General features: G+C 39.6%; 1 protein-coding gene across 4 annotated transcripts in view; it reads left to right on the top strand.

The window, feature by feature from the left end:
- arhgef7b (Rho guanine nucleotide exchange factor (GEF) 7b) overlaps positions 1 to 11,434 on the top strand; it is a 57,757-nt gene extending 46,323 nt beyond the window's left edge. The window contains exons 13-22 of one of the 4 annotated variants that reach the window (XM_051703430.1): positions 1,598 to 1,684; positions 2,035 to 2,113; positions 2,222 to 2,355; positions 2,515 to 2,736; positions 6,125 to 6,218; positions 6,480 to 6,569; positions 7,343 to 7,510; positions 9,793 to 9,892; positions 10,000 to 10,054; positions 10,158 to 11,434. In XM_051703430.1, the coding sequence (XP_051559390.1) occupies positions 1,598 to 1,684; positions 2,035 to 2,113; positions 2,222 to 2,355; positions 2,515 to 2,736; positions 6,125 to 6,218; positions 6,480 to 6,569; positions 7,343 to 7,510; positions 9,793 to 9,892; positions 10,000 to 10,054; positions 10,158 to 10,280 (1,152 nt within the window). In that variant the 3' untranslated portion in view covers positions 10,281 to 11,434. The other 3 variants (XM_051703426.1, XM_051703427.1, XM_051703428.1) reach the window with 3 other exon arrangements.
- The last annotated feature ends 5,273 nt before the right edge of the window (positions 11,435 to 16,707 follow it).

Genomic DNA, 16,707 nt, shown 5'->3' with positions numbered 1-16,707 from the left:
TAATTTTACATTAAGATTAGATTATCACAAATTATGTATTTAGACATTCTTGTTTGTCAAAGTTTAGTTTTTTTTTTAAATCATTTTGAAGTGTTTTTGCAATAATGTCACATTATGCTTACAGTCAAACCTGACCATAGAGTTACAAAGAGAAAACACAGAATAAGCAATTTGATACTAATAATTTATTTCAAATATCAAATTTCAGTAACTCAATAAAGAAAATTAGTGTACTTAAATAGTTTACTTACTTTCATGCCATCCCAGATGTGTATGACTTTTTTACTTCTGCTGAACTCAAAGATTTTTAGAAGAATATTTTAGCTCTGTAGGTCCATACAATGCAAGTGAATGGTGACGAACTGTGAAGCTCCAAAAATCAAATAAAGGAAACATAAAAGTAATCCATACTACTCCAGTGGTTAAATCCATGTCTTCTGAAGCGATATGATAGATGTGGGTGAGAAACCAATCAATATTTTGTGTTTTTTGCTATAAATCTCCACTTTTACTTTCACATTGTGAAAGTGGAGATTTATAGGAAAAAGAATTGAAATATTGATCTGTTTCTCACCCAAAGTGATTGCATCGCTTCAGAAGACATATTTTAAACCACTTGCATTGTATGGACCTACAGAGCTGAAATATTCTTTGAAAAATCTTAGCAGAAAAACTCGTTCACATCTGGGATGGCATGAAAGTGAGTAAATGATGAGAGAATTTTCATTATTGGGTGAACTATCCCTTTAAGCACTTTGTTACCATAACAGAAAGATGCAGTGTTTTGTCTAGAAGGTGCGGCTCCCACACCTAAGCATATACATTGGAGTCAGACTTTGCTTTTGTTCCGTGTGTGTTTGTGTGGAATGTTTTGCACTCTGGATGTTTTAAAGTCCCACCCCTTCATTTCTGTGTGTGTGTTTTGTATTGTGATTTACTGATTGCATTCGGCAAATCTTTAAAAAAAAAAAATTGCTCTGTGTTAGGGTGTCTCCCATTCATTTCCTACGGTCGGTCAATTTTGACTGTGAACAGTAAAGGTGTCGCTTCTTATTTTTTACGACCGCTTAGACTCATTTAATCAAGTCCTAATTTTTTTGGGATGTACAGATTGCAAGTCTAGGAAAAGTCAGCAAGTCTTGTACCACTCAGATTAAAAACAAAAGTAAAATCCATCAAAAATGACCGAACAGCCCAGGAAGGTTAAATGCTTAAGTGGATCGTTGAAAAATGAAAATTCTGTCATCATGTACTCACCCTCTCGTTGTTCCTAAACCATAGGACTTTCTTTCTTCCGTGGAACAAAAAAGATGTAAGGCTGAAGTTATAATTTATGTTCATTAAATGGAAAAAAAAGATGCAATGAAAGTGAATGGTGACAGAGGGTAACATTCTGCCTACGATAAAGAAACTGTTGTGTTCCACAGAAAAAGTAAGTCACATGGGTTTGCATCAAAATGAGGGTGAGTAAATGAAGACAGAATTTTCATTTGTGGGTAAACTATCCCTTTAAACTGGTAGATATATTAGAATGTAATATTGATTGAATGATTATAAACTTCACAGAGTTTGTTTACATCTTTTTCTTCCTCTTCAGGAAAAGAATGAGCGATACTTGTTGCTGTTTCCTCACGTTCTTCTCATATTGTCCACCAGCCCTCGAATGAGTGGTTTCATCTTCCAGGTAATTTACTCCTTCACCATATTAGTATAATTAAGGGTTCCTGTAGCTCAACTAGTAGAGCATGGTGCTAGCCAAGATCATTGGTTCGATTCCCAGTAAACACACAAACTGATCAAATGTATACACTAAATGCACTATAAGTCGATTTGGATAAAAGCATCTACCAAATGCATAAATGTAAATAACTGCAAACTCGTACTACTCTATATTATTTGGTTATTTCACTGTTATCTCATATTACTCAAAATTCTTTATTGCTAAAGGAATAGTTCCCCCAAAAATGATATGCATCAAGTGTTTGTAACTCTTTTAAAATACTGGAGTCTCATTGGCTGATTGGCATTATACAGGGAAAACTCCTTCTAACAGGAATGGCTGTTAATAAGATAGAAGACAATGACTCGACAAAAAATGCTTTTGAAATATCTGGTAAGTTTCCCACCCAGTTACCATCATGTTTATTTAAATTAAATCATGGTAGATGTTGATAGTGCACATGCTTGAATCATAATGATGTGTGTGTGTGTGTGTGTGTAGGAAATATGATTGAACGGATCCAGGTGATCTGTTATAACCAGCGAGATCTCCAGGAGTGGATGGACAATCTGAACCGCCAGACCAAACGCACCTCAACCAGCAATATGAAACCACAGAACACACCCTGCCATACAGTGAGAAACACATTCTCTTTTCATTTAGGAATTATTTAGGATATTGAAATTCTTATCAGACTCTATGACACATCTAGGTTAAAATCACTCTTGTATGATTATAATTGATGACTGATATTCAGTTTCAGTTACTCATCTGACCTTCTCCTCTATCTTCAGCTGCCGTCTCACCCGCTCACACCATCCAGACACTCAGAGAATCGAGTTCTAAGCGGATCTCCAGTCTACCACACTCTTCCTCACCTCTCTTCATATGGGACCCCGCACAGTGGAATGATGTGGGGCCCCCTTGAACCCCCTAAAACCCAGAAACCATGGAGTCTCAGCTGTCTCCGACCTGCACCACCCCTAAAACCATCAGCTGCATTGTGCTACAAAGAGGTATCATGTTACTTGTTAATAATACAGTACATTTAATAGTGTTCTTAAAGGAGTAGTTCACCCAAAACGTAATGTCTGTCATCTTTTACTCACCCTCATGTTGTTCCAAACCCGAATGACTTTCTGTCTTTTTTCTGTGGAACACAAAATGAAAATGTTTTTTTTTTTTTTCGCCATATAATGAAAGTGAAAAGTGTCTTCCGGCTGTCTTGGTCCATAAGGACAAAAAAACACCATAAAACTGCAGTAAAAGTAGCCTATGCGACTCGTGAACTTTCTTCTGAAGCTATACGATCACTTTGTTTGATGAACAGAATGAAATTTAAGTAGTTATTCACTCTCAAATCAACTCACGTAAACAGTACACAAATTAAATATGGCGACACATCAATAGCATCAAACCTCATTGGCTCATGCGCGTCTCGTGACCAAACATATTTGATTTGTGTGAATTAGGCCTGTTGAGGTTTATTAAATAATTGTAAGATTAACTGTTTCTGAACTGGATCTGAAGTGCTGTGATACATGCGCCGTCTGCGGAGGTTCGCGTCAAATTCCTGTGAAAATATAAACAAGGATTTTAGTGAATGCAAAGCGCTCTGGTTTCACTTTAATTTAACGATCATTTAATGGAAAATGTTATTTGCTGTTGTGGGTTCATACACGCAGTGGCACAGAGGAGTCCTGTGTGATGCCCGCTTACTGTTTTTCTAAGAAGATAAAAGAACGATGAAACACAGAATCTCAAAGGTCTTTCTTCATGTGAAATAAAGGCTTATGTGTTTAATCAGAGAGCCTTAAAGTAACGTGTAAAAGTAACGAATTTTGGATATAAATATTTTACTATTGCATAATATTATATTATAGCATATAATTGATATTCAGGTTGGCTGAGTTCCAACAACAACTGTGTAAATGCAAACTGGACCAAGACTAATGTTGACCAAAAAGAAAACAGATATTTTAAGTATTTTGAAATGTTTTTTAATGTCATTCATAAGTTTTTAAAGCCTTAAAGGAAAACATATAAAAGTTAAATATGAATAAATTACTTCTTAAGGTTAACGAAGCACACATACACCTTTGACAGTCTTCATAATCATGAAAGCCCTAAAACTGACAATTAATCATTATAATCATGAGAGTCCAAAGACGGTGAATTAATTGTCTTAATCACAGTTATTTGTTTGACAATTAATCGCTAGCTGAATTTCATAATCGTTACAGCCCTAGTGCGAGTGAATAACAACTTAAATTTCATCTCCTCAACTACTTATTTTATTATTAGGGGCCAAGCACCAAAGGTGTGTAGCCCCTAATTTATCTGTTATTGTATCCATTGTATTATTATTATTATTCTGGTTGGGAGTCTATGGCAGCCCTATCAACCGTACATAGGAATATGATGAAATTTGGCACGCTGATAGGGGTGGGCATGAATAGCCCCAATTCCAAAAAGTCTCTAGGTCCAGGTTTGGGGAGTAATGAAATACAAGTAACGGGAATACGCATTTAAAATACAAAATATAAGTAACTGTATTCCACTACAGTTACAATTTAAATCATTGGTAATTAGAATACAGTTACATTCTAAAAGTATTTTGATTACTGAAGAGATTACTTTGCATTTTATTGTCATTTGTTTCATTTTATATTTAGTCCTTTCAGATGGAAAACATTTATACATATAAATGATGTGATCCAAAGAGCGTTTGAACAGCGGTGAAACACTTTCTTATGATGTGTTACATTCAAACGAGCAGACAGAGGAGTAAGTTTGAAGTAAGTTTGGAGCAGAAGAAATAGAAATTAATCTTGTGTAAATTGTCAGCTTTACGCTAAGCTAAAATGCTATTTCTAGCCATTTTACATGCACGTTACCAGACACGATCATATTTTTTATCAAGAAAATTCACGTTGGATCATAATTTTTTCTAGTAAGACCTTTGATATTATGGCAAAAATCGTATTCTTGATGATAATTTTTTTATTGTTTTCCTGTAAAAATATCTAAAAATCCTTAAAACAAGATCAATTTGATTCATCTTGTTTTAGAAACAACACTGCATAAGATATTTAGGTTTTTCAGAGAATGTATTTTTAACATGTGTATTTTGTCTTACTGTACTGGCAGAGTTTTTATAGTCAAAACAAGTGAAAAAATCTACCAGTGCTGAAGAAGTAATCCAAAGTATTTAGAATATGTTACTGACCTTGAGTAATCTAACGAAATACGTTACAAATTACATTTTACAGCATGTATTCTATAATCTGTAGTGGAATACATTTCAAAAGTAACCCTCCCAACCCTGTCTAGGTCATACTCTATAGTACCACCACCAGTTAAAAAAATCTTTTGATTTTTGAATCATTTGTCCTAGAGACACCATTCTTTTGTCTGATTACTCTCCTCCTGATGATTCAAATGGACCCCTTTCATTAAAACTCAGCTCATTACAGTGGCCGCCGTTTTGCATTATGACATTTACAGTTTAAACTTTTCACGTCCTTCAAATTTTGTCCAATTTGTCCAAACGATGGCTCAAAATAATCTCCAGACCGAGCTGCACAGAACTGACCAGAAATTATTTTAATTTGTGCTACAGTGCAGAAATTATGCCAACACGAATTTAACGAGGTCGACTTGAAAATGGATTTGAGGCTGAAACTCGGCAGTACTTTGTCCTATCGAAACGAAATTTGGTGTGCTTCATCAGGACCATGATCCGAGGTAACATACAAAGTTTGGTGACAGCGCCACATAGTGGTCAAAATGCTTAGTCAATTTAAACAAAACTTTTAATGTATCATTGCTTCCTTATTCTAAGTCTTCTGAAATTGTCAGAGATAAATTTCTAAATGTATTTATTATATATATATATTTTTAATTTAAAACCTGCTGCTCTCAGCTTGGAATGTATCTTTGGCACTTTTGAGCTGAACTGTATGGCCCTGTGTTTATATTACCATTATGATTTAAAAAGGAGCCAAACAACTATGTGATAATAAATGGCTTCATATGATCACTCTCCTTAAATAAAAGACCAGACATGATCAGTCATATTTTCAAAATCAATGCCAAAATTTCACAATTTCTGCCAGGGTATGCAAACTTTTGAGTACAACTGTTATTTGTTTATTTGTTTTTTCCTTTATGGAGCTTGACATCCCAAAGTCAAGATTTTTTATTTTATTTTGTGTTCCACGGAAGAAAAAATGTCATATGTGTTTGGAGTGACAAAAGGGTGAGCAAATAATGACATAATTTTATTATAACACTTTTTAAAACTATAAAACAGCATGTATATACTAATTTGAATATGATGCACTTAGGCTTTATGTAGTTTTTGTGTTAATATTTGTGTTTTATTTTGCAATGTCTTTTCAGGATCTCAGTAAAAGTCCTAAAAGTATGAAGAAGCTTTTGCCTAAACGGAAACCTGAGAGGAAGCCATCTGATGAAGAATTTGCAGTGAGAAAAAGTATGTTACATTACAATAAAAATGTTCTGCCACTTGAATGTTTGCCCATTTTGATGTGTTACACATGTAATGTATGTGTGATGTATTCAGTTATCCAAAATGCCTTACTAGTATATACAGAAAGTTGAGGAACCATTAGCAGAATACTATTTGTATTTAGGACAAAAAAAAAATTCTCTCTTTATTCTCACAATGTCAAAATGGCATCGTACATTATGTTATTACTGAGATTCTTTGTGCTCCCTTCCTGTTTCTCATCAGGCACTGCAGCTCTGGAGGAGGACGCTCAGATCCTGAAAGTGATTGAAGCATACTGCACAAGTGCTAAAACACGACAGACACTAAACTCAAGTAAGACCAACCTAGACATGCCAACAAAAAAAAATCTATGGAGTCTTTGTGTCTGTTTATGTGTTTTCGTATAATGTGAAGGAACTTGGACTGATTTGTGAGTGCAATGAGTGAAGGTAAAGAAAACAATATCCAATAGTCTATTTCAAATAATCTTCTTAAAGGTTTAGTTCAGCATAACATTAAAGCTCTGTGATTGTTTACAAAGCCTTATGGGTCGTTTCAAACCTGTATGTCTATGTGAGCCAGAATAACCTCAGTCACCATTTACTTTCTTTGCATCTGTTTTCCATACAATAAAAGTAAATGGTGGCATTCTGCCTAATTGTCGTATCGTTTTAAGAGAAGAAAGTAATATGGGTTTGGAACAACATGAGGGTGAGTAAATGATGACAGAATTTTCATTTTGGGTGAACTTCTTTCTTAAATGTATTCAGCTTAGGAACTCCTCATTTTCAAGGTCATCTGTCATGATATTGTGGCCTTCAGCGTTTAACTGTCTGTTAACTAAACTCTTTACCACTTTGTTGATCATTCTTTGAATATTTTCTGCTCTTTTAACATACATCTCTTTCTCTCTTCCTCTCCCTTCCTTCATTCTTTTGCCTTTTCACCCATTTCTCTTCTCCTTATTTTGTCCTTACCATTGTTATTTCTTTGTTATATTCAATTTCCTTTGTCACTTATAATTTATTGGGCTCCCCCTCATTTTACTCCTCTTGGTTTGGTCCATCCTCTCCCATTTGACTGGTTTGATCCCCATCCCTTATTAGCATGGCAGGGCACTGATTTGATGCATAATCATGTGCTGGCTGATGTTGACCAATCGTGTGTGGATGCCGTTGGTTGCCGTAGCAGTGGATTTCCCTCTGACCAATCAGAAGACTCTGACTATGACAGTATATGGATAAATCACGCAAACAGAATGGGTTCTATGTCCCGTAAGAGCTGCTGCTCGCAAAATACGTCACATGAAAATTAAAGTGCTCTTTCCTTTCCTTTTTCTTTCTTCATTGAATGTGAAGAGCCCTTGTTTTCAGTGTTTAACATATAGATGTGCAATAGCTTTTATATTATGATTTCCCTTAAACTTGTTTCCCAGATGTTTCTTTTCATTGCCATGTTTTTTATCTTTCTTTCTGGTTGATTTCTGTCATGATGGGTGGGAAACAAGTAATGTTGGGTCATATGTTCTTGTGCGTCCAGTATTCAGATGTCTGTTGGTGTGTCTGTGAGACAGATTTATGTCCATAATGATTTTTTTACGGTTAAAACCGTTGCATATTTTAACATTGCATTTATTAGCACAAAACACAATATTGTAATATTAATTTAAAATTAAGTGTTACATAACAGTGTTTTAGGGTTGCACAGTATATTAATACTGATGAAATATCGCAATACCAAAAAATTGATAATGGTATGTTATTATCCTGATGCTAATTTCGTTACCATACTACAGTGTGGTGCTATTAGCAAAATTTTATGGGATGTGACATTTTTTAGATGAAATCAATGACAGTTTGACAATCAAATTAAAATCTTAATATGGCCAAGTGTGATCATTAAACAGCACAAGGATGTCATTTAATTAAATAATATGCAGTCTACACGTGCCGCATGCGAGAGGTGAACGAGAGGTGCAGCTGTGCTCTCTGTCATACTGTACTTCACAAACACGTACACAAACAGATCGCATGTAATGCGGTGTGTTTAGTGTATTAGCGGCTGTGAACACTCACACAAACTCTTCTGGTGCTGCTCTGAGATCTCAGCTCGCGAGTATTTCAGTATTTTATTTAAAATGAGGACCTTATTAAAAACTACCATGCAGGAGTAACTCAAAGGTCCGTCAAAAAAGTTCTGTTTAAATGGAGGCGTGAAATTTAAGATATTATTTACAACACAAAAATGTTAATATTATATAGAAAAATGTAATAGCAATAATACTACTAATAACAATAATAATAAATGGTTTATTATTACTATTATTATTATTTATAATTGTTATAATTATTATAACGTAAGTGGTATCACAAAAACAAGTGTACTGAATATCAGCACACCTGAGATTCAAGCGTAGCTAATCAGATTGTTTTCAATACTGTTTTCATCTTGTGAAGCTCCGTTGTGCAAAATTTTATTTGACCAAAAAAATTAATCATTATGTTTACATTGATTAAAGCTTTATGTATTCATTTGATTAAACACTGTTTTAATAATAACATTTAATTAAAACATAATTCATGGAATCCAGAAAAATTACAATGGAAAATGCAGAGTTTGAAACTGCAAGATTTGTGCAGTTCTTTTAAACAAGTCTTTTTCTGTGTGATTTCATCAGTAATCTGAGGCTATTTATTTGTTGCTGAAGTATCGATTTATTATTGATACCGAGGTACCAGGGCTGGTATTGTACCAAAGGCAAAATTTTGTTATCGGATCAACCCTACAGTGTTGGAAGCATTTTTAGCTGTTTTGGTTACTCCTGCCGTTTTTCTAACTTCAACCACAAACTATTTCTCCAAAACCCTGCCCTCCAAAGACATGCTGGCAAAACTGATGTCACCAAATCCGACTGCAGGCAGAGAGGGTTTCTGATAGCCTTGTTTTCTCACCGCTTGTATTCCATGGGTTCCAGAGAAGATGAATTAGCTTGTATTCTTTTTTAGTAGATTTTATTCTAACTTTTAATAGTTGTTTTTCTTCTTAAGACCAGGGTTCCCACGGTCATGGCAAACCTGCAAATATCAGGGAATTTTAAAATGGTGTTTCCCAGGCCTGGAAAAGTAATGGAAATTAATAAAATCTCAAAAGTAGTAAATATACATCGTTCTGTTTTTACTCTGCTCTAGAATATTTCATCAGCTATATATTGCCCTTGTTTAGTGTAAAACATTCTCCCAAGCCAACAGTGATGTCCAGTTTGTCAGTGAATCGTTCTTTTGAGTCAGTTCTTTTCTATGATTTAGTCGAAATGGTTCAGAAATTGGTCTTAATGATTTATTAGCAAATTGGTTTGAATCAAAATATATTTTTTTTAAAATCTGGATGGAGTAATCACAAATGCCTGGAAAAATCATGGAAATTCATTGGTCAAAAAGAAAAAATTTTCTTTCACATTTTAATAGTACAAGTAAAAACTTGTTTCTTTAAGACTGACATAGCCTGTAAATTAATCTGTTGATCAGTTGTTAAGTTTTCATTGTTAAACCTCTTTCAGGATCAAGGAAGGAGTCGGGGCCACATATGCTTTTTCCCGAAGAAGAGAAAATCATTGTCGAAGAGACCAAGAGCAACGGTCAAACCGTAATTGAAGAAAGGTTAGATCTCAGCTTTATTTATCTATTAATTTACTATTTGTTGTTATTCATGTCTCTTTGTTGATTGCTTCATGATGATAATGATGTCACCTCTATGTCCATTAAAGGAGTCTAGTGGATACAGTTTATGCCTTAAGGGATGAGGTACAAGAACTTAAGCAGGTGAGTCCACAAACTTTTGTTTATGTGTAAAGCGATGCCATTTTGTTAACTGTTGGTCAAAATCTGGTGCCATGACCCGGATGCTTTTATTTTCCATTACCAGGACAATAAGAGAATGAAACGAACTCTTGAAGAAGAGCAAAAGGCACGGAAAGAGTTGGAGAAGATTGTCAGGAAAGTGTTAAAGAGTATGAATGACCCGTCCTGGGATGAGACTAATTTGTGAAGCTCATTGGTGAATTCATGTCTAAATGCAACACTTTTTAAATGGAAAATGCTATTATTGTCTTATCTGAGTGATGAATCAGTCTTAACTCCTGACCAAAAAATATTGTAAATATTGTGACAGAAATTATCTTTATAACCCTTAGTCACAGTATTAAGGCTTTTTTTTTTTACCCAACCCTTTTCAAGCCATTTTCATTTGCATTGCCAAGTATGTAGTTCGACCAATTTTTTAAACATTCTGTAATGATAAAGAAAGTGAGCCTGGACATCATTTATTACCCCAGAAACATACCTCTTGTCTCTACAGGATCAGGTATCGTTTGGCCAACTTGTCCAAATGACTTTTTGCAGTTTGATCATCTCAAGGACAGGTCATTGGTTCCTAGTCTGAAACTGGGTGTCTCAGGGATGATAGACAATACTGTACATACAAATATGTTGCCAGGTCTGCATCACTTGCTGTGTCCTCTGACTTCTGGAATCAGCCAATATATTAAACAAGTGATGACATTCATTTGGATTTTTCCAATGGGAAAAAACCTTGCAATACAGTCCTGGAGACATTTCAGTAGGAACTAGGTTTTGTTTTTTCAGAGATTTATTTGTTTTTGTGTTTTTTGGTTTACAAATGACCTCAATTTTAATTTAGTTCGATTGCTGTTGTGCACATTGCAGCTTTTAACTTTTTTTGTAACTTTTACTATGATCCGCTATACTTATTGTATGTTGATTCACAGATTTTTGTTTTGTACAGAAATAATACTTTATTGTGTTTAATGCTCAGAAAGGTGCCTTTTTGGAACTGAGATTTCCAGAATTTTGTCAGCATTTCTAGTTCTGTCAGGATTTTAAAGAACCTTTGTGAGAGACCTGTACGATAAGATTGATTTTAATTAACACTAAATCTGTGGTGAGAAACTGACAGATTAAGAATCTTCTATGTTGTCTAATTTATGTATTTAAATGAAATATTGTCTACTGCAAAATTACTGTGTATTGTGAAATTGATCCCTTTCTTCCAGATAACCTCAACTACTCTTTCTTCCCAAAGCACTCTTTCAAACTTACTATTTCTTGCTGATTGAATTAAATAAAGTTATTATTCCAACATGTCAAATGATAATTACCTTTCTTATTTTCTTGCACCATTTTTGAAAATCAATCTCCAATTATGAATTTCTCAGTGACATTGATAGTTAATTTGAACCTCCAGTCTCTTGTTATACCACAAGTGTGTTTCTAAGCAATGTACTGTGAAACCTCAGCCTTTTATTTATTACAGTTGGTCCAAAACCTCTGCAATGCCCACCACCAGTGGCACAAAGCTAAACTGTCTTCCTGTTAATTCCTCCATTGTTTCCTTCCCATTGTCTGTGGGTAATCCTGGGCTGAATTGGCAACACCGATGCAGATGGAAGCTGCGAAACGTGTACCTGAACTACACAGATTTGGACACACATATGCACATCATTACCCACAGTCTAACACTCAGGAGATGTGGGTGTGTTTTGTGGTCTGTTGTCACTATATATTTCAGTACTGTCTTTCCAAACTCCATATTTATTGGCAATCTAAACTCTGTGCTCTGATATTCCTTCTAAAAACAATCTATTGTATACCATAAGAAAACAAATGTGTTGTCATAACTTCTTTGTACTTTGAGAAAGAATATCTGAATTTGTGATTTTTAGCATTGCTTGAGATCTTGGCATAGTAATATTCCAGCCTGCAGGGCTATGATGCAGGTGTTGCAACAATCTGTTTTTTCAACACTGCTACTACCACCTCCGCCCTATTATGACAAACAATGACTGGAACCAAACGGTTCCAAAGACTCACAATCCTCAGGGACAGCAAGGCATTGTGGGAGATTTAATCACTGGCTGGGGCTCATACAGAAGGAGGCAGGTTGTTCTTTTGTGTAAGAACAGAGGCGACTTTGACATTTTGAGAAAGACTGATGTTTAGAATGCATTTGCATAAGGACAAAGCCCAGGATACTAAAAAAGCATGGAAAAGAGAGACAGAAAATGTTACCTGTCACTTAATTGAGCCGCTCTGTACATGCTGTCTCAAATGTTCTAATTGTGTTAACTAAATCAAATTCCAGACTACACTGATTGTAAATAAATAGTTATGCAGGTATGAATGGTCTTAATGCCTCTTAAAAGGAGTCTTTTAAATGTATTTTAATACTACTTATAATTATGAATAAAAATGAATATAAAGTTTGATTTCAGCGCAGAGATTTGGTCACAGTGAAGTTCGAGGAGTTGAGAGAAACGTTTTATCCGGGTAAAATTAAACATGGTTTTATTATAATAATATTGTAGTAACCATGTTTTCTGATGGAAGCCATAATTTTAATGCAATTAACCATGGTGTTACTACAGTTACAGTGAAATTAGGTGGTTTTCTGCATTAATTGGTCATAAAATGTGTTCTCGTCTTCATCAAAGTCACAAGTATAGACAAACATAATGTGCTTAAGCTATCAAAACACAAACAATAATAATATTTCATGTCTTTATTGAACACATCCTATTAAACATTCACAGTGCTTTGGAAAAAGTACGTTAACCCTTGGATTTAATAACTGGTCGATCCTCCTTTGGCAGCAATAACTTCAACCAAGCATCTCCAGTAGCTATTGATTAGACCTGCACAACGTTCAGAAGGAATTCTGGAGCAGTCTTCCTTACAGAACTTCTTCAGCTCAGCCATATTCTGAGGATGTCTGGTGTGAAGGGCTCTTTTGAGGTCTTTCCACAGCATCTCTATTGGGTTAAGGTCTGGGCTCTGACTGGGCCACTGTAAAAGGTGGATTTTCTTTTCTTGCCATTCTGTAGTGCATTTATTTCAATGTTTAGGGTCATTGTCCTGCTGCATCACCCAACTTCTACTGAGCTTCAGCTGGTGCACAGCCACCCTGACATTCCCCTTCTGTCACTCACTCGACGTTGTGTCGATATAGGGACACTAGGGGTCGCCCTTGGGAGCCCCAAACACCTCAGATCTTTGAGAAAAGGCCAATGTGAATTGGCGAGTGAAATTTACATGCCACTCCCCCGGACATATGGGTATAAAAGGAGTTGGCTCGCAACCACTCATTCAGATTTTTTCTTCGGAGCCGAGCGGTTGTACAAGCATATGCTGTTGGATATATGGTGCATTTCCAGCGGCTTTCTCTCCTTCTGCACTCCTTCTGCTTCGACAGCGTTAAAAGAGTGTCTATTCCTGCTAAAGAGTAGATTTTCTCTATTAGAACACACACATTGACGTTGAACGTCTTTTTAAAGATGTGTCTGTATAAAGATGCCTTTGCGTCTTTATAAAGATGCCTTTCTGTCTTTGTGTAATTCAAAAGAAAAAAAAACTGGATGCGGTCGCTATCTCTCTGCTTCTGACGGCCACGGGCACTGCCTCACGTGTCTGGGCAGTGATCACACTAAGGCAGCCTTTATGGATGGTTCATGTTCTCATTGCGAGAATATGACCATAGCAACGTTGCGGTCCCGGCTTTTCTTCTTCCGGGGGAAGCCACTCTAGCTGCCCCCCGCGCCTTGCCTTTTACCTCCGGGTACAAGGCCGGCCCGGCTGCCGCTGGAGGCGATTTGGGGGCTTCAGTGGGCGCGGCTCTGCCGGGTAAATCCCCGCGGACTTCCCATTCCCCAGCATACTTGTTTGCCCCCGGCGAGTTCCGAGAGGAAACCAGCTCACCCCAGGGCCAGCTTAGTGTCCCTTTCGGAGCTCCGGAGCGGGATGAGTGCTCGATCGCTGCATCAGAGAGCGTACTGGCGATGTCAGATGCTGAGGACTCGACTGGGCTGCCACCTTCGGGTCGGCCCACCCCGTCTGAGGCTGATGGCGAGATGACCGCCATGCTTGCCAGGGCCGCCACGTGTGTCGGGTTGGAGTGGAACCTTCCACCCTCCCCTGAGCCCTCGTGGCTAGATGATTGGTTCCTGGGTTCGGGGCGTCCGCTCTCACTACCCTCGATGGCGGGGTGGCCCACGGGTATACGGAGGTCCCTCAGGTGTATGAGATGTATACAACACATCTTGCCCTGGCATGGCTCAAGATCCCATATCCCGTCTGCTCGCCGAGGGCATCCCCCTGCAGCGGCAAAATCCCAGGCGGCTCCACCTCAGCCCGAGCCCAGTTCTCGGACCCAGCGTAGAGCCCCCCGCAGGAAGCTGATGCCCCCCGCTTCACGGGCCGGCACGTGGACCCGGAAGTCTCCTAAGCGCCCCTGAGACGGACAACCCAGGGAGCGAGATGTCTGCTGCAAACCTGGAGTTGGTATCCAGACCACTCCATCCCCCGGTGGTGGGCCGGGAGGTAAATCCTTGGTTTCATTTTCTTTTATGTTCGCCGCACCCCGAACAGGCTGTGGTACCCACATTCTCAAAAGAGCAGTTTCCTCACTCCCTGGGTCACATAGCCAGTGTTTACAACTGCCATTATCACGGCAACCGGGCACTGAGCATCTGCGACTTAGACGCTGTGAACGCGGGCCCCCCGCCTTCGCACGTCCGGTCACACCACACTCACACCCACGGCCAGATGGTTGTGATGGACTACGAGGACGGCATACTCAACTACCTCGATGATTGGCTGATTCTAGCTCACTCTCGAGAGTTACTATGCATACACAGGAACCTCAGCCGGCTAGGGCTTCGGGTCAACTAGGAAAAGAGCAAGCTCTCCCCAGTTCAGAGCATCTCTTTTCTCAGCATGGTTTTAGACTCAGTCTCGATGATAGCACGCCTCACGAGTGAGTGCGCGCGGTCGGTGCTGAACTCCCTGAAGTCGTTCAAGCAGAGAACAGCGGTTCCACTGAAACACTTTCAGAGGCTCCTGGGGCATATGGCATTCTCGGCGCTGGTCACGCCACTAGGGTTGATGCATATGAGACCGCTTCAGCACTGGCTTCAGACTTGAGTCCCGAGATGGGCATGGCGCCACGGCACACATTACGTGGCCATCATGCCGTTCTGCCACCACTTGTTCAGCCCTTGGACAGACCTTGTATTTCTACGGACAGGAGTTCCCCTACAGCAAGTGTCCAGGCGCATCGTCATTATGACAGATGTCTCCAAGCAAGGCTGGGGCGCTGTGTGCAATGGGCACGCAGCTGCTGGCTCCTGGACAGGACCGCGATTGTGTTGGCACATCAACTGCCTGGAGTTGCTGGCAGTATTGCTCGCCCTGCGGGGGCTTTTGCCGTTGATCCGGTGCGACAGTAGCGTATATAAATCGCCAAGGTGGCTAACGCTCATGTCGCATGTCGCAACTCGCCCGCCGTCTCCTCCTATGGAGTCTGCGGCGACTGAGGTCACTGCGGGCCACTCACATCCCGGGCAACCTCAATACCACAGCAGACGTGCTGTCGCAGCAGGTGACGTTCAGGGGAGAGTGGAGACTCCACCCCCAGGTGGTCCAGCTGATTTGGAGTCGGTTCGGCAAAGCACAAGTAGACCTATTTGCCTCCCGAGAAACCTCCCATTGCCCACTCTGGTATTCTCCAACGGGTGGCCCCCTCAGCCCAGATGCGCTGGCACACAGCTGGCCCCGGGGGCTGTGCAAGTATGCGTTCCCCCCAGTAAGCCTACTTGCACAGACCCTGTGCAAGGTCAGGGAGGACGAGGAGCAGTTCACCCTCGTGGCCCCGTATTGGCCCACCCAGACTTAGTTCTCAGACCTCATGCTCCTCGCGACAGCCCCTCCCTGGCAAATTCCCCTGAGAAAGGACCTTCTTTCTCAGGGACAGGGCACCATCTGGCACCCGCGCCTAGACCTCTGGAACCTCCACGTCTGGCCCTTGGACGGGACATGGGAGACCTATGTGGCCTACCACCAGCAGTGGTAGACAAGATCACTCAGGCCAGAGCTCCCTCCATGAGGCAACTTTATACCCTGAAGTGGCATCGGTTCGCAAATTGGTGTTCTTCCCGAGCTGAAGACCCTCAGAGATGCGCAGTCGGGTCAATGCTTTTCTTCCTGCAGGAGAGGCTGGAGGAATGGCTATCCCCCTCCACCTTGAGGGTGTATGTGGCCGCCATAGCAGCACACCACGATACAGCACACCACGACCTGATCATTAGGTTCCTCAGAGGCGCCCGGAGACTGAATCCTCCTAGGCCATGCCTGTTCCCATCATGGGATCTCTCCATGGTCCTCCTGGGCCTTCGTGGAGCCCCCTTTGAGCCGCTAGAGTCAGTCAAGTTGAAAGCCCTCTCCTTGAAAACGGCCCTCCTGATTGCGCTCACCTCCATCAAGAGGGTCGGGGACCTGCAAGCGTTCTCTGTCAGTGATACCTGCCTGGAGTTTGGTCCGGGTGACTCTCATGTAATCTTGAGACCCCGGCTGGGCTATGTGCCCAAGGTTCCCACAACCCCCTTCAGGGATCAGGTGGTGAACCT

This window comes from Myxocyprinus asiaticus, chromosome 7 (assembly GCF_019703515.2).
Source record: "Myxocyprinus asiaticus isolate MX2 ecotype Aquarium Trade chromosome 7, UBuf_Myxa_2, whole genome shotgun sequence".
Lineage (NCBI taxonomy): Eukaryota > Metazoa > Chordata > Actinopteri > Cypriniformes > Catostomidae > Myxocyprinus > Myxocyprinus asiaticus.
Note: the sequence above shows the minus strand (reverse complement) of the source record. Positions and strands in the feature narration are given on the sequence as shown.